Genomic DNA, 21,646 nt, shown 5'->3' with positions numbered 1-21,646 from the left:
GACATAGTATCTAGTGAACAGTTTCTTTCTGGCTAATAGTAGTACCTCTTATTCCATTTTGATTTTTGGCTAGAAATGAGATGGTTAGAGGAAGAAAACATCTTACCTTCACGTTGGTGTTTCTAGACCCTTTCATAGTACCTAGCGTATGGTAGGTAGTATTTAAAGAGTGGAAAAAGAAATCCATGAAAATGGCTGTTTCCTACTATTTGAGACAGGAATAAAAATGTGTATGTTTTGTCTTAAAAAATGATTCTATCTGTATATATTCAGCATATATGCAGCACCTGACAAGAGTTAGCATTTACACATGGCAATATCCCGGGGTAAAGGAAAGTCATGGGTGGCATTAAATGAGAAAGAACTGTGTATGGTGTCTTAATTCTCTATAGAGAACCTTTGGTCTAAATTACTTCTTATATAATAGCATATGCCTTTCACCTGAATTCCCAGTTGAACATGTGGAATTCTTTCAGCACAAAGAAATTTCTGAAGTTGAAACCCTCATGGATAGCTCTCTACAGTGGGTAACTGGTCCAGAATTTACTGTGAAAAAAAAGTGGGAGAACAAACTTACTGTAAGTGTTTTATGTGTTTGTGATTTTCCTATTTTTTCTTCTGCTTTATTAAACCAGGTAATATTATATGCAGTATCATTTCTAAGACTTTATGTAGTTTTCTGCTATCTCGGGCTGTTGATATGTATGGAGTGTATGTCTGGGGATGTGTGTGAGTATGTACATGTGGGTGAAAGTAAGAGTATGAGGGTGAGGATAAGTGTGTGTAAGGGTGAAGGTAAGTGTGTCTAAGAGTGACAATAAGTGTGTGTGGACATGAGGGTAGCATAAGTGTGTGAGAGCATGAGGTAGGTGCGTGAAGGTAAGTGTGAAAATAAGTATGTGTGAGAGTAGGGAAAAGTATGGGAGAGCATGAAGATGTGTGTGTGAGGATAAGTGTGCATGAACATGAGGGGAAAAATGAGAGTGAGGACGTGTGATATGTATTAAAGAGACAGGATAAAATAATTGAATGGAAAACGTATTTTATTTGAATCTTGTGAGAACTGCTAGTCTAAGCTTGAATTTTTCTTTGACTTATTAAAATTGCTTAAATTTTGGGGCGCCTGGGTGGCGCAGTCGGTTAAGCGTCCGACTTCAGCCAGGTCACGATCTCGCGGTCCGTGAGTTTGAGCCCCGCGTCAGGCTCTGGGCCGATGGCTCGGAGCCTGGAGCCTGTTTCTGACTCTGTGTCTCCCTCTCTCTCTGCCCCTCCCCCGTTCATGCTCTGTCTCTCTCTGTCCCAAAAATAAAAATTAAAAAAAAAAATAAAATAAAATTGCTTAAATTTGAAAAAAAAATTGCTTAAATTTGATGGAATAATTATTGTGCAAAGGAATGTTATTCCTGAGATTCTGATAGTTTCATTATACCAGAAATTAGCAGAACATTGGAAAAATGAGAACTTAGGTAACTATTTCCTGTTTGGTTATAAAGGAAGCATAAAAGAAGAAATCTCCTTATCTTTTATCTTATTATCTCTACTTCTTGGCTGCCAGACAACTTTCTAACATCCATAAATTTCCTAAGTTAAGCTCAAGCAAGAAGCGAACTCTGAAATACTAATTTCAACCTCCTTGACAAACCTTTTTTTGTTTTAATTGCTTTTGAGTATGCTAATGAACAAATACTGATTTCATTGCATTTCCTTGCCCCATTCTATTCTAAAGCAGTTGTGATGATTGATGAAATGGTTAGGGACTGCTTATACTAAAAAAGCTCAATTTTAGTCACATAATAGGCACGCAATATGTACTTGTTAAATTGAGATAATGGGTCCAAAAAATAATCTTTGGACAGTTGAGACTTGGTATCTGTTCAGTTAGAAGTTTAGTGTCTAATAACCATGAATACGATTGAGATGGGAATGGCCTGTCATTTGTTTATATTTAACACTGGAATAGTGGAGTTTGTTTTGTGACTTTTCTTGTAGGAAGTCAAATATAAAATGGAAGAGAAACTAAATCTTTGCATATTAACGCTGAACAACTTGGGAAGCCAGAAAAAATCTCTTGATGAAGAATCTGTCAAATTAATAGAGATTTTGAAGAGATTCAGGCTGGAATATTTTTATTTCAGAAAAGAATTTCTTTCCAGGTGATGGTCATTTATCTGCAAGAAACCCATGCTTTGTATAATGACACGTTTGGGATTGTACCATGGCATTCAGTTTACTTTTTTCAAGTTGTATGCATTGATTTCAGATGATGATCTCACTCTTTCAAGGAAGGCATTTTGTCTGATAATTTTGAATTATGAAGTAGCATGAAATTGACATAAATATATTCAACTTATATATTGCAATAAATTGCAAATAGTGAACTTTAAAATTTGTGGAAACCTATTGTATAAGGAGTTATTTTCCCTAAAGAAGAAAATTGGAATTATAGAATATAGAACTCTCTTAATCAGAAAGGACTTCAGAGATCATTTAGTAAAACCTTATAATTTTACACAGGACTGAAGCATAAGGATTTAAAGTGAATTGGTCAAGACCTTAGGGTTATTAATGGGAAATCTACAAAGAAATCTATTATTAATGGAAGAATTTGAGTCTGTTGACTCCTGTCCCATCTGGCTTCATTTTCTGCCTCAGTATACAATGTATTTATTGCACTGGGCACTAGTCAATTATATTTCAAGTAAGAGAAGTCAGGGAATAGAGGACTCTAAATGTAAAATAATTTACTATCTTACTCTCACCTTAATTCTTAATTCACCAAATTCTTGAAATTTGTGCCCTCTGTAAGCCACATACTAAACAAGGACAGCCAGTAACATCTTTTGTTGACCACTATTTATGTATCTGCTAGTACCACACTAAGAATCCCCTTAAGAAATGCTTTTTTGGTGAGTGAATGAACATGGGTGTATAGTGTATTTGAATAAGATAAAAAAAAAAAAAGTAGTTAGAGACTGAAGTTGCTTAAAGAAAGTAGCCAGAAGAAACTGTTTTATTCCCACCCCACCCCACCCCAATAAGAAAATTAGATACCAGAAAGAGGTTAATACCAGAAGGAGCTCTCTCAAGAGAATGATCATCTACTCTCCCTAAGAAGCAGGGAGCCCAGACTTCCCCATAATGGTGTGTGGGTTAAGTGGATATGCAGCTTCCTTACACAGATAACATCTCCCCTGCCTTCTGGATATAATTTTAAATAGACAAAACCATTTAGTGGCTACACAAAAAATGATTTGGCTATAAGTTTTAAACGAGTAAGCTTTATCTATGAGTAGGGAGTATTTTGTGGGGATTAAAGTAAGAATTCTATGTTTAGAAAATTTATTAAAGGTAAACTCTCAGGGGCCATTTTCTGGGAAGGAGAAGGCTTTCATTCTGTTGTAAAATAAATAGGCTGAAGTACTGAGGAATGGAAAGAATTGAATGAGTCAAGGAGAGGCAATGAAAGGAAAAACTGCTCTTGAAGGTCTCAGGGAGTGTAAAGTATGTCATTTGTGCAACACCCAATTGCCAACTCCTTGTCAGTTATTTTTCTAAATGCTAGAAAATTAACTAAGACAGAAACCTCTGCATCCATGAAACTAGTATTTTTAAGGTATTCAAAGAGTGAACAAATAAACATGTAACTATATACTATAATACCAGGCAATGGTGGTTAAGTGATATAAAGAAAATTAAGAGAATAAGAAGACCAGGAATGATGGGGCAGGAGGACCAAATTTTAGAAGGAAGGGCCAGTAAAGCCTTGTCTGTGATTGGTAAATTTAGTAGATAGCTGAACAAAGTGAGAGTATGAGCTAAGAGATGATCTGGGAAGGGTTTTAGTCAGAGGAATTAGCTAGTGCAAAGGCCCTGAGGTTTTAATGAGCTTGCATGTTTGAGCCACTGAGTTAGAAACTATTTCAATAGTGTAGGTGAAGGAGTGTAACATGAGTCAGGGTGAGCAAGGAGATAAGAAATGGTTGGATTCAAACTTTATTTTGAGGATGGGTCAGATCTTACATGCTAGTGAATTTGATGTGGGAATACAAAAAAGAGTCATCCTTGACTTACAGCATTGTTGTTGGTTTTTTGTGTGTGTGTGTGTTTTTTTTTTCTGAAAACTAGGTAAATGGGGTTCTCTTTGGATAGTGAAGTTTCAGGGAGAATCAGATGACAGGAGTAGAAATCAAGATTTAGCATTAGGACATGTTAGCAAGGAGATATTGAATTTAAAAACACACTCAAAGCTGATACTATATATCTTAACACAATAATGCAAGTCACTATGGAAGAAACATCTTCAAAGATTTAAAGTCTCTTGAATATCTTTAATAGCTAGTACTGTCTAATTCTTTAAAAGCTATTTTTAAGACTTAATCACAAAGTGCATTATAGGTGCAAATATATGTAATATATATGATTAAAGTTGTAATTAAATATGGATTTCTGTTGGTCTTTACAATCCTTTTGCTTTCCCTTGGAAGATAATGGACAGTCTTGAGAGCTTAGACTATTACAAAAGAGAAAAGTTGGTAAAACTGATGTCTTAAGAAGAGGAAGAAGAGGAAGAGGAAGAAGAGGAAGAGGAAGAGGTAATGCCAGCAAGAAGGTCGAATAGGAAGCCCTGGGCCTTCCTTCCCTCACGGGATATACTGATTCAACAGTGATACATGAACAAATTCACTTTTTTGAGAAATTCAGAAACTAGTTGGGAGGCTCTGCACCTGGGTGGATGTGAAACCAGCCACATCAACGCTGGTAGAAAAATTCTAGATACCCTGTCAGTGTCATTCCTGCTGCAGGTATAGGACCATGTGATCAGAAGGAATCCCCCAGCATCCGGCTTCTCCCTGGGAAGAAAAGAATCAGACTGTGTGTCCACATTCCAACATTTCTGAGGACTTGCCAAGATAGTGGCTTTTGACTCAACTGTCTCAAAGTGCAGATGGAACTGGGCATACTGTAGACACTTAGGCTGCAATTAGTATGATAATGGTGATTTGAATTAGCATGAAGACTTGCAAGCCCCCAGAACTCTGCCCAAACTGATTGATAAAGGTTTTCTCCTGTATATATGAGTCCAGGCTATGGAGACTGGGAGAAGTGGTTGTTTTTTCTGAAGTGCAGATACTGACACAGAGTCAGAAGAAATGAAGAAGCAAAATCTCCAAAAACTGTCACTAATTGAATCAGAGAAATGATTTACCTCAAAGACAATTCAAAATAACTGTCATAAAGATGTTCAATGAGATCAGGTAAAGGTAAATATATAGAGAGAGAAATATAGAATACTGTAATATTATAGCAGTGATAAGCAAATCACTTAATTATGAGATAAAAGTTTAAAAATTGTAAGTATATAAAATGATAAAAATATGTTAAAGTACACAATAAAAATTTGTAAGTTGCATCGATAACAAAGGGGGGGAGGGGAGATGTAAAAGTATAGTTTTTGTATGTGATTGAAGTTAAGTTGTTGTCAGCTTAAAATACTGTTATATTTTATGTAAGCCCCATGGTAACCACAAAGAAAATATCTGTAGAAGATACACAAAAGAAAAAGGAGTCAAGAACTATTAATCAAAAAAAAAAAAAAAAAAAAAGAAAGAAAGAAAGAAACACGAAGACAAGAGAGGAAAAAGGAACAAAAGAACTGCAAGACACAAAACAATGAAAAATGGTCACAGTAAAAAGGGGTCATAAAGGTCCCTCTTTATCAACAATTACTTTAAATGTACATAAACTTTCCAATCAAAAGACATAGACTGGCTGAATAGATTAAAAAACAAGATCCAACTATATGCTGTCTGTGAGACTCACTTCAGATGTAAGGACACACATAGGCTGAAAGTGAAGGGTGAAAAAAGATACTCCAGGCAAATACTGGCCAAAGGAGAGTCAGAGTGGCTATACTTATATCAGAAAAAAAAGACTTTAAGTCAAAAATTGTCACAAGAGACAAAGGGAGGGCAGTATACGGTGATACAGAGGATCAGTTCACTAGGAAGATATCACAATTAAAAATACATATGCATTCAGGATCAGAGCATGTGAACATACAAACCATATATTGACAGAATGGAAGGAATAAATAGAAAGCAATATAATAGGAGACTTAAATACACCACTTTCAATAATGGATAGAACATCGAGGCAGAAGATCAATAAGGAAACAACATACTTGAATATTATAGACCAAATGGACCTAACAGACACTTACAGAACATTCTACCCTATAGCTACAGAATATACATGCTTCTCAAGGGCACATGGAACATTCTGCAGGATCACATGTTAAGTCACAAAACAAGTTTTATCAAATTTAAGAAGATGGAAATTATACTATCTTTTACAACCACAGTGGAATAGAACCGGAAATCATAGCAGAGGAAAACTGGCAAATTCACAAATATTTAGAAATTAGCACACTGCTGAAAAACCACAAAGAAGAAATTACAAGGGAAATTAGAAAATATCTTGAGACAAACAAAATTGAGCACAACATATCAAAATATATAGTATGCAGAAAAAGCAGTACTAAAAGAGAAGTGAATGGTGACAAATGTGCCTACATTAAAAAGAAGGAAGATCTCAAGTTAACAACCTAACTTTGTAGCTCAAGAAACCAGAAGAAGAACTAAGATCAAAATTAGAACAAGGAAGGAAATAATAAAGATCAGAGCATAAATAAATGAAACAATAGAAAAACTCTTTAAATAAAAATCAATAAAACTGAGTTGGCTTTTAAAAATTTTAATTTTTAAAATATCTCCAATTTATAATTTCAACTCTAGCAGAATATACAGTTATTAGTTTCAAGTGTATAATATGGTGGTTCAACAATTGTATCCATTACTCAGTGCTCACCATGATACATGTATTCTTATGCCCTTCACCTATTTCACCCATCCCCCACCCACCTCTAGTAACCACCAGTTCTCTATATTTAAAAGACTTGTTTTGTGTGTGTGTGTTTGTCTTTTTTTTCCCCCTTTATTCATTTATTTTGTTTCATAAATTCCATGAATGAAATCGTGGTATTTTTCTTTCTCTGACAGATCTAGGTCCATCCATGCTATTACAAATGGCAAGATTTTATTCTTGTTTTATGGCTGAGTAATATTCTGTGTGTGTGTGTGTGTGTGTGTGTGTGTGTGTCTATATATATATATATCACACCTTGTTTATCCTTTCATCAATCAGTGAACACTTAGGTTACTTCCATAATTTGGCTATTGCAAATAATGTTGCAATAAACAAGAGTGCATATATCTTTTTGAATTAGCATTTTTGTATTCTTTGGGTAAATACCCAGTAATGGAATTACTGGGTCATAGGGTAATTATCTTTTTAATGTTTTGGGGAACCTCCATACCGTTTTCCACAGTGTACGCTCACCAACAATAGTGCACAGCATTCTTTTTAGCTCACATCCTTGCCAACACTTCTTGTTTCTTGTATTTTTAATTTTGGCCATTCTGACAGGTATGAGGTGGTATCTCATTGTTTTGATTTGCATTTTTCTGATGGTGAGTGATGCTGAGCATTTTTCATGTCTCACTGGCCATCTATGTGTCTTTGGAGCAATGTCTGTTCATGTCTTCTGCCCATTTTTTAATTGGATTATTTGTTTTGGGCTGTTGAGTTGCAGAAGTTCTTTATATATTTTGGATACTAACCCTTTATTGGATGTCATTTGCAGATATTTTCTCCTATTCCATAGTTTGCCTTTTAGCTTTGTTGATTGTTTCCTTGGCTCTGCTGTAGGTTTTTATTTTGATGTACTCCCAATAATTTATTTTTGCTTGTATTTTCCTTGCCTCAGGAGACAAATCTAGAAAAATGTTGCTACAGCTGATGTCAGAGAAATTATTGCCTGTGCTCTCTTCTAGGATTGTTATGGCTTCAGGTCTTACATTTAGGTCTCTAATCCATTTTGAGTTTAGTTTTGTTTTTGGTATATGAAAGTGGTCTGGTTTCATTCTTTTGCATGTAGCTGTCCAATTTTCCCCAACACCATTTGTTGAAGACAGTGTGTGTCCCACTGCATATCCTTATCTCCCTTGTCATAGGTTAATTAATCATATAAGCATGGGTTTATTTCTGGGCTGTCTATTCTGTTATGTTGATGTGTCTATTTTTGTGCTGGTACCATACAGTTTTCACTACTATGGATTTGAGTACATTTTGAAATCTGGGATTGTGATAGTACTAATTTTGTTCTTTTTTCAAGATTACTTTGGCAATTTGGGGTCTTCATGGTTTCATACAAATTTTAGGATTACATGTTCTAGCTCTGTGAAAAATGCTGTTGGTATTTTGATAGAGATTGCATTAAATCTGTAGATTGCTTTGGGTAATATGAACATTTTAACAATATTTGTTCTCCCAATCCATGAGTGTGGGCTATCTTTCCATTTGTTTGTGTTGTCCTTCAGTTTCTTTCATCAGTGTTTTATAGTTGTCAGTGTATAGTTCTTTCACCTCCTTGGTATGTTTATTCCTAGATATTTTATTATTTTTGGTGTGCAATTATAAATGGGATTGTTGTATTCATTTCCCTTTCTGCTACTTCATTATTAGTGTATAGAGACACAAAATTTCTGTGTATTGATTTTATATCTTGCAACTTTACTGAATTCATTTAATAGTTCTAATAGTTTTTTGGTAGAGTCTCTAGGGTTTTTTATATATAGTGTCATATCATCTGCAAACAGTGAAAGTTTTACTACCAATTTGGATGCCTTTTATTTCTTGTTTGATTGCTATGGTTAGGACTTCAAGTACAATGTTGAGTAGTAGTGGTGAGAGTGGACACCCTTGACTTGTTCCTGATCTTAGGGGGAAAGCTCCACTTTTCTCAATTGAGTGTGATGTTAACTGTTGCTTTTTCATATATGGCCTTTATTGTGTTGAGGTATGTTCCCCTCTAAACCTTCTTTGTTGGGGGTTTGTATCATGAATGGATGTTGTACTTTGTCAAATTCTTTTTCTGTATCTATTGAAATGGTCATGTGGTTTTTATCTTTTGTCAATGTTACATGTCATGTTGATTGATTTGTGAATGTTTAATTATCTTTGCATCCCAGGAATAAATCTCAATCATGGTGAATGATTTTTTTAATGTACTGTTGGCTTTGGTTTGCTAGTATTTTGTGGATGATTTTTGTGTATATGGTTATTAGAAGTATTGGCCTGTAGTTTTTTCTTTTTTCTTTTCTTTTTTTTTTTTTGTTGTTGTTGTGTCTGTATCTGGTTTTGGTATCAGGGTAATCTTGGCCACATAGAATGAGTTTGGAAGCTTTCATTTCTCTTCTATTTTTTGAAAGGTTTGAGAAGAATAAGCATTAACTCTTCCTTAAATATTTCGTAGAATTCACCTGTGAAACCCAGTGGTCCTGGACTTCTTTGTTGGGAGTTTTAAAAAAATTACAGATTCAATCACATTGCTGGTAACCGGTCTGTTTGAATTCTCTGTTTCCTTCTGATTCAGTTTTGGGAGGTTATATGTTTCTAGGAATTTATCCATTTCTTCTAAGTTGTCCAATTTGTTGGCATATAATTTTTCATAATATTCTCTTATAAGCTTTTATATTTCTGTGGTGGTGTTTATTTCTCCTCTTTCTTATTTTGAGTTCTCTCTCTCTTGAGTCTGGCTAAAGGTTTATAAATTTTGTTGATCCTTCCAAAGAACCAGTTTTTGGTTTTATTGATATGTTCTATTGTTTTCTCTGTTTCTATTTCATTTCCTTTTGCTCTTATTATTATTCCCTTCTCCTGGTTTTGGAATTTGTTCTTCTTTTTCTAGCTCCTTTAGATGTATGGCTAGGTTGTTTGAGATTTTTCTTGCTTCTTGTGGTAGGTCTGTATTGCTATAAAGTTTACTCTTAGAAGAGATTTTACTACATCCAAAACATTTTTGTACCATTAGTTTCTGCTTTCATTTGTCTCCATGTAATTTTTGAATTCCTCTTTGATTTCTTGGCTGACCCATTCATTGTTTAGTAGCATGTTATTTAACTTCCATGTATTTGCGTTCTTTGGAAATTTTTTCTTGTGGTTGATTTCTAGTTTCATGGTACTATGGTTGGAAAAGATGCATAGTATGACTTCAATTATTTTGAATTTGTTGAGACTTATTTTGTGGCCTAATATGTGATCTGTTCTATGTGTACTTGAAAAGGATGTGTATTTTACTGTTTTAGAATAGACTGTTCTGAATATATCTGTTAGATCTATCTAGTCCAATGTGTCATTCAAAAACACTCTTTTCTTGTTGATTTTCTGTTTGGATGATCTATCCTTGCATGTAAGTGGGATGTTAAAGTCTCTTACTATTATTGTATTGCTATTGATTATTAACTTTATGTAATTAGGTTCTTTTTGTATTTGGATGTTTCCATGTTAGGTGCATAAATATTTATAATTGTTAAATCTTATTTTTGCATTGTTCCCTTTAAGATTATATACTGTCTTTCTTTGTCTCTTCTTACAGTCTTTGTTTTAAAGTCTCTTTTTGTCTGATTTAAGTATTGCTCCTCTGGTTTTCTTTTACTTCCATTTACATGATAAATGCTCTTCCATCCATTCACTTTCAATCTGCATGTGTCTTTAGGTCTGAAATGAGTCCCTTGTAGGCAGCATATAGATAGGTCTTGTTTTTTTATCCACTCCATCTCCTTACATCTTTTGATTGGAGCTTTTAGTCCATTTACATCCAAAGTAATTACTGATCATTATATATTTATTGCCATTTTGTTATTTGTTTTATCACTGTTTTATAGTTTTCTATTCCTTTCTTCTGTCATGGTTTGCTGGTTTTCTTTGTGATATACTTGGATTTCTTTCTTTTCATTTTTTTTTTCGTATCTATTACCAGCTTTTGATTTGTGGTTCCCATTAAGTTTTTCTATATTATATTTTTGATATAGCAGTCTATAGTATTTTGATGGTTAAGTTTGAACTCATTCTAAAAGCACTAAATTTTTACTCCTCTCCCTCCACAATTTAGGTATATGGTGTCATACTTTACATCTCTTACTTTGTGAATCCCTTGGCTGATTTTTATAGATACACTTAACTGTAGTGATTTAGTGCATCCTACTTTTCTCATTCCTACTTATAGTCATTCTTTTCCACTCAGAGTCCCCTTTAACATTTCTTGTAAGGTTTGTTTAGTGGTAAATTTCTTTAAATTTTTTTTCTCTGAAAACCTCATCTCTCCTATTCTGAGTGGTAGCTTTGCTAGATAGAGCATTCTTGGTTGCAGATTTTTTCTTTGAACACTTTGAATATATCATTCTACTCTTTTCTGGCCTGCAAAGTGACTGCTCAAACATCAGTGGATAGCCTTATGGGGACTCCCTTGAATGCAACTGTTTGCTTTCCTCATGCTGTTTTAAAAATGCTCTTAATTGCTACATTTTGATCTTAATTACTCTGTGTCTTGGTGTGGCCCTGCTTAGGTCAATTTTGTTCGGGACTTTCCTCATTGCCTCATTGATCTGAATTTGTGTTTCCTTCCCCAGATTCAGGTAGTTTTCAGGGATTATTTATTCAAATGTATTTTATGCCCCCTTTGCTCTCTTTTCCTTCTGGGATCCTTATGATGTGAATGTTATTATGCTTCATCAGGTCATTGAGTTCTATTACTCTATTTTCATTTATTATTTTTTTCTTTCTCATGTTCAGCTAGATTGCTTTCTACTATTCTGTCCTCCAGATCACTGATCTGTTCTGCTTCTTTTAATGTATTTTATTTTATTTTTGTACATAATGCAGCTGATTTATTTTTTTTTAATATGAAATTTACTGTCAGATTGGTTTCCATACAACACCCAGTGCTCATCCCAACAGGTGCCCTCCTCAATACCCATCACCCACCCTCCCCTCCCTCCCACCCCCCATCAACCCTCAGTTTGTTCTCAGTCTTTAAGAGTCTCTTATGTTTTGGCTCCCTCCCTCCCTAACCTCTTTTTTTTTTTCTTCCCTTCCCCCATGGTCTTCTGTTAAGTTTCTCAGGATCCACTTAAGAATGAAAACATATGGTATCTGTCCTTCTCTGTATGATTTATTTCACTTAGCATAACACTCTCCAATTCCATCCACGTTGCTACAAAAGGCCGTATTTCATTCTTTTTCATTGCCATGTAGTATTCCATTGTGTATATAAACCACAATTTCTTTATCCATTCATCAGTTGATGGACATTTAGGCTCTTGTTGAAAGTGCTGCTATTAACATTGGGTTACAAGTGCCCCTATGCATCAGCAGTCCTGTATCCAGTGGGTAAATTCCTAGCAGTGCTATTGCTGGGTCATAGGGTAGATCTATTTTTAATTTTTTGAGGAACCTCCACACTGTTTTCCAAAGTGGCTGCACCGGTTTGGATTCCCACCAGCAGTGCAAAAGAGATCCTCTTTCTCCACATCCTCACCAACATTGGCTGTTGCCTGAGTTGTTCATGTTAGTGTGAGGTTCATGGTGTGAGGTGGTATCTCAATGTGGTTTTGATTTGTATTTCCTGGATGATGAATGATGTCGAGCATCTTCTCATGTACCTGTCAGGTCATCTGTTGGCCTGACACATCTTTAGAGAAGTGTCTATTCATGTTTTCTGCTTATTTCTTCACTGGATTATTTATTTTTGGGGTGTGGAGTTTGGTGAGCTCTTTATAGATTTTGGATACTAGCCCTTTGTCCGATATGTCATTTGCAAATATCTTTTCCCATTCCGTTGGTTGCCTTTTAGTTTTGTTGATTGTTTCCTTTGCTGTGCAGAAGCTTTTTATCTTCATGAGGTCCCAGTAGTTCATTTTTGCTTTTAATTCCCTTGCCTTTGGGGATGTGTCAAGTAAGAAATGGCTGCAGCTGAGGTCAGAGAGGTTTTTTCCTGCTTTCTCCTCTAGGGTTTTGATGGTTTCCCGTCTCACATTCAGGTCCTTTATCCATTTTGAGTTTATTTTTGTGAATGATGTAAGAAAGTTGTCTAGTTTCATCCTTCTGCATGTTGCTGTCCAGTTCTCCCAGCACCATTTGTTAAAGAGACTGTCTTTTTTCTATTGGATATTCTTTCCTGCTTTGTCAAAGATGAGTTGGCCATACGTTTGTGGGTCTAATTCTAGGGTTTCTATTCTATTCCATTGGTCTATGTGTCTGTTTTTGTGCCAATACCATGCTGTCTTGATGATTACAGCTTTGTAGTAGAGGCTAACATCTGGGATTGTGATGCCTCCTGCTTTGGTGGTCGTCTTCAAGATTACTTTGGCTATTTGGGGTCTTTTGTGGTTCCATAGAAATTTTATGATTGCTTTTTCTAGCTTTGAGAAGAATGCTGGTGCAATTTTAATTGGGATTGCATTGAATGTGTAGATAGCTTTGGGTAGTACTGACATTTTAACAATATTTATTCTTCCAGTCCTTGAGTATGGAATGTTTTTCCATTTCTTTATGTCTTCTTCAATTTCCTTCATAAGCTTTCTATAGTCAGCATACAGATCTTTTACATCTTTGGTTAGGTTGATTCCTAGGTATTTTATGCTTCTTGGTGCAATTGTGAATGGGATCAGTTTCTTTATTTGTTTTTCTGTTGCTTCATTATTAGTGTATAAGAATGCAACTGATTTGTGTACATTGATTTTGTATCCTGCAACTTTGCTGAAAACATGTATCAGTTCTAGCAGACTTTTGGTGGAGTCTATCAGGTTTTCCATGTATAATATCATGTCATCTGCAAAAAGTGAAAGCTTGACTTCATCTTTGCCAATTTTGATGCCTTTGATTTCCTTTTGTTGTCTGATTGCTGATGCTAGCACTTCCAACACTATGTTAAACAACAGCGGTGAGAGTGGACATCCCTGTTGTGTTCCTGATCTCAGGGAAAAAGCTCTCAGTTTTTCTGCATTGAGGATATTAGTTGTGGGCTTTTCATAAGTGGCTTTTATGATGTTTAAGTATGTTCCTTCTATCCTGACTTTCTCAAGGGTTTTTATTAAGAAATGATGCTGAATTTTGTCAAATGATTTTTCTGCATCGATTGACAGGATCCTATCGTTCTTTTCTTTTATTGATGTGATGTATCACGTTGATTGATTTGCGAATGTTGAACCAGCCCTGCATTCCAGGAATGAATCCCACTTGATCATGGTGAATAATTCTTTTTATATGCTGTTGAATTCGATTTGCTAGTGTCTTATTGAGAATTTTTGCATCCATATTCATCAGGGATATTGGCCTGTAGTTCTCTTTTTTTACTGGGTCTCTGTCTGGTTTAGGAATCAAAGTAATACTGGCTTCATAGAATGAGTCTGGAAGTTTTCCTTCCATTTCTATTTTTTTGAATAGCTTGAGAAGGATAGGTATTATCTCTGCTTTATTTATTTATTTATTTTTAAAATTTTTTTAACGTTTATTTATTTTTGAGACAGAGAGAGACAGAGCATGAATGGGGGAAGGGTCAGAGAGAGGGAGACACAGAATCGGAAACAGGCTCCAGGCTCTGAGCTGTCAGCACAGAGCCAGACGCGGGGCTTGAACTCACAGACCGCGAGATCGTGACCTGAGCCAAAGTCGGCCGCTCAACCAACTGAGCCACCCAGGCGCCCCAATTAATTAATTTTTTTAACATTTATTTATTTTTGAGACAGAGAGAGAGAGCATGAACAGGGGAGGGTCAGAGAAAGAGGGAGACACAGAATCTGAAACAGGCTCCAGGCTCTGAGCTGCCAGGCAGCCCCACTGGAGGGATGGATCCACAGAAGCACAGCGTTGGGTGTTTGCGCAGTGCAAGAAAGTTCGGTGACAGAAACTGGTTCCGTTTGGGATTTTAGCTGGGGCATGGGAGAGGGAGATGGCACTGGCCAGCGCCTTTGTTCCCTGCTGAGCTGAACTCTGTCTTCTGGGGCTCAACACCTCTCCCTCCCGTTGTCCTCTCGCCCTCCCGCTCTCCGAGCAGAGCTGTTGACTTATAACATTCCAGATGTTAAGTCCCGCTAGCTGTCAGAACTCATGGAGTCCGGCCCCTCTGCTTTTGCAAGCCAGGCTCGGGGGCTCTGCCTTGCAGGGCGGGCTGCCCCTCCACCTCCCCGGCTCCCTCCCACCAGTTCGTGTAGTGCGTACCGCCTCTCCGCCCTTCCTACCCTCTTCTGTGGGCCTCTTGTCTATGCTTGGCCCTAGATAGTCCATTCTGCTAGTCTTCTGGTGGTTATCGGGGTAAATTATGCAGATGCGGGTGGAATCTAAGCAATCAGCAGGACGAGGTGAGCCCAGCATCATCCTATGCTGCCGTCTTCTCCCCTTCTTCTACCTAATGTGTTTTAAATTTCAGTTATTGAACTGTTTATCTCTAATTGGTTCTATTTTATGTTTTCTATCTCTTTGTTGAGTGTCTCACTGAAATCCTCCAATCTTTTCTCAAGTCCATCGAGTACCATTATTATCATTATTTTAAATTCTCTAACAGGCATATTATCTCTGTTTTCTTTAGGTCTCTTGCTGTCATTTTGACTTGTTCTTTCATTTGGGACATAATCCTCTGTCTCTCTCTCTCTTTTTTCTTTTTTTCTTTTTGTCTAATTCTCTGTGTCTCTTTCTATCTGTTAGGAAAGTCAGCAATGTCTCCTGTTCTTGAAAGTAGTGGCCTTATGAAGAAGACATCCTGTGGAGCTCCGCAGTGCCATGTCCCCTGTTTACCAGAACCTGATCCTTCAGGAGTGTTTCCTATGTGTGTTGCATGTACACTGGTAATATGGCTGAGCAACATTTGCCTTCAATCCAGTCATCTGCGATGGCTCTCCTTGCCTGTTGTGGTCATAGTTTGGTAGTTGTGTTGTTAATGGGCCAGTCTGGGACCACCCAGGCTGGATTTGTCCCAGACCAGGACTTTGCCAGACCTGTAGAGCACCAAACTTCAAGGTTCTCTACCTTTGGTGTCCCATGAGAAGCTGTCATTGGTGGGTAAGGACTGCAGTCAGAGCAGTTCTTGGAGAACTCTTCCAAAGATCCCTCCCCCTCCAGCACCTGCTCTGAGATAAGTGAATAACTCTCCCTCCCATATACCCCAGATATATTTCAAACTGCTGCTTCTATGCTGTATCTTGGTGGGACTGTTAGGCCCCTCTGGTTTTCAAAGCCCAACATTATGGGAATTCATCTTCCCACTGTGGCTCCCCCATGCCTGAGATGCTTGGTGTGGGGTGTCCTTCTCTCCCCTGTCTGTGCCAGTGGCATCCTTCCTTCCAACAGACAGTCCCATGAGTCATTTTGGCTCCTGACCATGTCTCTGCCTTTCCTACCCTCTTCGTTGTGGCCTCTTTTCTACATTTAGCTGTGGAAAGTCTATTCTTTCAGTGTCTGGGTCACTTTATGGCTTATTTACACTGATGTGTGTGTTATCTGGGCATATCTGTGGGATTAGGTGAGCCTAGGATCCTCCTCTTCTCCCATATTTCCTGAAAGTCTGAGTTGTGTTTTTTATTTTTTTATTAAAAAAAAATTTTTTTTAACGTTTATTCATTTTTGAGAGACAGAGACAGAGCATGAACGGGGAAGGGGCAGAGAGAGGGGGAGACACAGAATCTGAAGCAGGCTCCAGGCTCTGAGCCATCAGCCCAGAGCCTGATGCGGGGCTCAAACTCACGGACCACTAGATCGTGACCTAAGCCAAAGTTGGATGCCCAACCTACTGAGCCACCAAGGCACCCCCGAGTTGTGTTTTTTGAAGATATAATTGACAAACCTATAGCTAGACTAAGAAAAAGAGTAGATTAAAATAAAATCAGAAACAAAAGAGGAGATATTACAACTGATGCTACAGTGTGGGGGTGGGTGGAAGGATCATAAAAGACCATTATGAGCAAGCAGTCATAATTATCCATAATTATGGATAAGGTTATCCAATAATTGGATAACCTTGAAGAAATGGATGTTTAGGAACATATAACCTAGCAAGCCTGAGTCAGTAAGAAAAAGATAATCTGAACAGAGCAAAAAATGTTAAGGAGATTGAAGCACTATTTAAAAACCCAACAAAGATCAGGACCAGGTGGTGTCTTTTGAAACTTTCAAAAAATCGTAGAGGAGAAACCACTTCCCCATTCTTTTAGTGAGGTCGATTTTTTGCTGACACCAAAACCAAAGATACTACAAGCAAAGAAAACTACAGGTCAATATTCCTGATGAGTATAGGTGCAACAAAATACTAGCAATCAACTTCAATAAGGTATCAAAAACAATAATACACGATGACCATGTAAGATTTATCTCTGGGATGTAAGGATGGTTCAACATACACAAATAAATTAATGTGATATACTCCATTAACAGAATGAAAGATATATATCACATGGTCATCTGAAATGATGAAGAAAAACATTTGGCAAGATCTAACTTTTTCATGATAAAAATATTCAAAATACTAGAAATAGAAACTACTCAGCATAATAAAGGCCATAAATGAAAAGCACACAGCGAATACCATACTCGAAAGACTAAAAGCTTTTTCTCTAAGATCAGAACCAAGACAAGCATGTCCACTCTCACCACTACTAAGAAACATACTCCTAGAAGTCCTTAGCCAGAACTATTAAGCAAGAAAAAGAAACAAAAGGCATCCACATTGGAAAGGAAGCAGTAAAATCATCTGTATTTGCAGACATGATCTTATACATAGGGCACCTTTGGCTCAGTTGGCTCAGTTAGTTGAGGGTCTGACCTTCAGCTCAGGTCATGATCTTGCGGTTCGTGAGTTTGAGCCCTGTGTCAGGCTCTGCACTAATAGTGCAGAGTCTGCTTTGAATCTCTGTCTCCTGTTCTCTCGGCTTCTCTCTCAAAAATAAATACAGCGAAGTTCCAGCATACATACAAAATTAACATATAAAAATCAGATGCATTTCTATATACTAACAATGAACTATCTAAAAAGGAAGTTGGAAAAACAATTTCATTTAAAACAGTATCCAAAGAATAAAATAGCAATGAATTTAATAAGGAGGTGAAACTATAAAACATTGCTGAAAGAAATTAAAGAAGGTACAAATAAGTGAAGACATCTGTATTCATAGATTAGAAGACTTAATAATGTCAAAAGGTCCATATTACCCAAAGTGATATACAGATTCAGTGCAATACCAATCAAAATTCTAATCGTATTTTCTACAGTAATAGAAAAAATAATTCTGATATTCATATGGAACCACAAAGGATCTTGAATAGCCAAAACAATCTTGAGAAAGAAACCTAAAGCTGGAGGTATCACACTTCCTTATTTTAAGATATCTATTTCAAAGCTATGGTAATTCAAAAAGTATGGTACTAGCCTAAAGAGAGTAGAACAGAATAGAGTGCCCAGAAATAATATGGCCATGTGTAAATGGCCAAGTCATCTTTGACTAGGGTGTCAACAATACACAGTGAAGAAAGGATAATCCTTACAACAAATGGTGTTGGGAAAACTGGATATTCACATGCAAAAAGAATGAAGGTGAACCTTGCTACATACCACATACAAAAATCAACTCAATATGAATTAAAGACTTAAATATATGACCTAAAACTGTAAAACTCCTAGAATAAAACTTGGGGGAAAATCTTCATGACATTGGCCTTGGCTATGACATCAAAAGCAGAAGCAAGGCAAGTAAAGCTAGATAAGTGGATCTACATCAGACTAAACAGCTTCTGAACAACAAAGGAATTAACAGAGAAAAGGTAACCTATGAATGAAAGAAAATTTTTGTAAACCATATATCTGATAAGGGTATTCAAGATACATGAAGAACTACTACAACTCAGTAACAACAACAAAATAACCCAATTTAAAAATAGCAAAGGACTTGAATAGACATTTTTCCAAAGAAAACCTACAGTTGACCAAAAGTTATATGAGAAGGTGATCAACATCACTCGTCATCAGGGAAATGCAAATAAAACCCACAATGAGTCTTTCACAATGATGAATGAATCATACCTGTTAGGGAAGGCTATTATTAAAAACCAAAAAACACAAAAAGATACCAAATGTAGGCAAAGATGTAGAGCATTAAAACTCTGTACACTGTTGGTAGAAATGTAAAAGAGGGCAACTGCTATGGAAAACAGTATGGAGTTTCCTCAAAAAATTAAAAATAGAACTACCATATGATCCAGCATTCCCGCTTCTGGGTATATGTTCAAAAGAATTCAAAGCAAAATCTTGAAGAGATATTTACATACCCATGTTTATTGCAGCATTCTTCATGATAATCAAGATGTAGAAACAACCTAAATATCCATGGTAAATAAAATATATACGTGTGTGTGTGTGTGTGTGTGTGTGTGTGTGTTTGTGTAAAATGGAATATTATTCAGTCTTTAAAAAGAAGGAAATTTTGTCATATGTGATAAATGGATAAATCTTGAGGACATTATGCTAAGTGAAATTAACCAGTCACAGAAGGACAAGTGTCATGATTATACTTCTATGAGGTATTTACAATAGTCAAACTCATAGAAGCACAAAGTTGAATGGTGGTTTCCAGGGACTAGAGGAAGGGGAAATGGAGAGTTGCAACGTAATGGATATAAAGCTTCAGTTAGCAAGACAAGTAATTTCTAGCGATCTGCTATACCACACTGTGCCTATAGTTAACAATATTATACACTTAAAAATGTGTTAAGGGGATAGATCTCATATTTAATATTTTTGCCACAATTTGCAAAAGGAAAGACTAACTATAAGGTATTAAATAAAGCTCAATATATTGTTTGTTTAGGTAGTTCTTATTTTTCTTTAGAGCTTTATTTGCTAGTTTACCATGATGGTAAGCATTCTATGCAACCATCCTGGTCTCTCATGTGATTCTTCTTGTAGTTAGGGATAGATTTATGTAAATATACAATGAGATTCTGACTCTGTTAACGTTTGAGAGGCATGCAAAAGGCCTAAACCTGATAGTGCTTTCCTCACTGCTTTGAAGCTCCCAGAGTTTATTATCCCTTTGAACTAAGGTCCTTATTCAGTTGTTTCCAGATAGTCATGGACATATTGATTCATAACATGGTTTAAATAATACCAGCTAACTGAGAGCAGGTGCATTTTAATGTATTTGGAGGATTAGGGTTGGATCCAAAAGAGAGGTAACATAATAACATTAAGAGATTTGGAGTGAGGAAGAAAGGGAGAGGGGTCAAGTTTTCAGAAAAGACAAGACTTCACTTGGAGATACTAACATCTAGTGTTTCATCTGTGCTTGGGAGCAGCCCTTCCTATACTCATGATTTACCATGATGGGCAACTCTTAGAAAAGGCCAAGATCATGAAACAAAGCTCTTATTTCTTTTCTTTTTTGTTTCTTTTTCCTTTTTCTTTTCTCTTTTTCAGAAAAAAAAAAAAGGCTAGCTATGATGTGTAAATATTCCACCTCTTTCAGTGATCTCACTGTGCCACCATCTAAGCAATTGGTGACTGATACTAACTACTATGAATGTAGTTTGTGGGAAACTGAATATTCCAGTGTAAAATAGGAAATCAAATACCCTTATCTGTAAAGTAGGGGTATCAGGCCAACTGATCGATATGATTGCTTTGGTTAAAATTCTCTATTTGTCAAGCATTTATATATGTATGTAAATACTTTCACTTTTTCCTCTGATCTCTGAGGAAGTATATTAAGTCTCAATTTGTCACAACTTCCCAGGGGTGACTCTTGGTTGAAATGTCACTGACAGCTTGTGGTTTGGACCTTTTTTTTTTTTTTTTTTTTTTTTTTTTTTTTAACTCCAGGCAGAAACAACTAGAAGCCCTTGAACAACTGCAAGAAGATGCTGTCAACCAGGAAGCTGACCTTAGGAAGGTCCACGGAACCAGCCCATGGCTGGAGGACGGAGAAGAGCAGGTAGGGTGGCCTTTGACTACTTTATATTCAAAGGGAAGTTTCCTCAGATGTCCTTGAAACCATGAAGTAAAAAACAGAGGGGGAACAGAAAAAACAAAAAACAAAAAAAAACAAAGAGGAACTGCGAAGTTCAGTCCCTGGCGACCAGCATCGCGCGGAGGAAGTAACGGGGAGTTGTAAAAGAGGCGGTGTCAACAGCCTACTGATGAAAAGAGGCATCTTTGCAGAAAGAGGCAGCTTGACATATCAGGACTTTTACCGCTGAAGAAATAGCTCAGGCATACAAAGCCCATGCAAACACAGAATTGCAGAAGTTCAGTAGAGGCTTATCACTTCCCTGAGAAGAAAAGCACATTTTCAGTTTCGTGTGCATAGTAACAGTGAGCGCTCAATTGCTTTCTTTCCTGGCCACCCTGCTAAAATCCAGCATTAACTGTACGTGTCCAGGTTGAGGATCGAGATCGGGCAGCCCACTCAGCCAGTGACAAAGCTAAGTCTTTGCTGCATAAATTAGAGGACGCAATTTCGGAACAACGGAATCTTCAGACTATAAATACTGAGTTAGTGAATACTTGCCAGACACTTGAGCGGAAGACAAGAAAATTGAAAAGTGAGTAGCAAATATTTGTTATGTCCCAATTCAGTCCACCTGAGAAAAAGGACTACAGCCGTTTTTGTAGATTACAGCTGCTGTATTATTATTGCATTTATGACAACCAAATGGTTCCAGAAGGCAGAGTTGTGGGCTTCCAGAGAGGCTTGCCTAGTGACTAAGT

The 21,646-nt window shown here is 36.7% G+C and overlaps 1 protein-coding gene across 2 annotated transcripts in view; it reads left to right on the top strand.

Annotated features, from left to right (window-relative positions):
- IRAG2 (inositol 1,4,5-triphosphate receptor associated 2) overlaps positions 1-21,646 on the top strand; it is a 130,561-nt gene that overhangs the window by 57,204 nt on the left and 51,711 nt on the right. The window contains exons 15-18 of one of the 2 annotated variants that reach the window (XM_058743339.1): positions 477-578; positions 1,990-2,153; positions 20,759-20,870; positions 21,318-21,480. In XM_058743339.1, coding sequence (XP_058599322.1) covers positions 477-578; positions 1,990-2,153; positions 20,759-20,870; positions 21,318-21,480 — 541 coding nt within the window. Of the gene's footprint in view, positions 1-476; positions 579-1,989; positions 2,154-20,758; positions 20,871-21,290; positions 21,481-21,646 lie in introns of those variants that run through there. The other variant, XM_058743336.1, reaches the window with a different exon arrangement.

Source organism: Neofelis nebulosa, chromosome 8 (assembly GCF_028018385.1).
Source record: "Neofelis nebulosa isolate mNeoNeb1 chromosome 8, mNeoNeb1.pri, whole genome shotgun sequence".
In the NCBI taxonomy this organism is placed as follows: Eukaryota; Metazoa; Chordata; class Mammalia; order Carnivora; family Felidae; genus Neofelis; species Neofelis nebulosa.
This window is presented reverse-complemented; position numbering and strand designations above follow the sequence as displayed.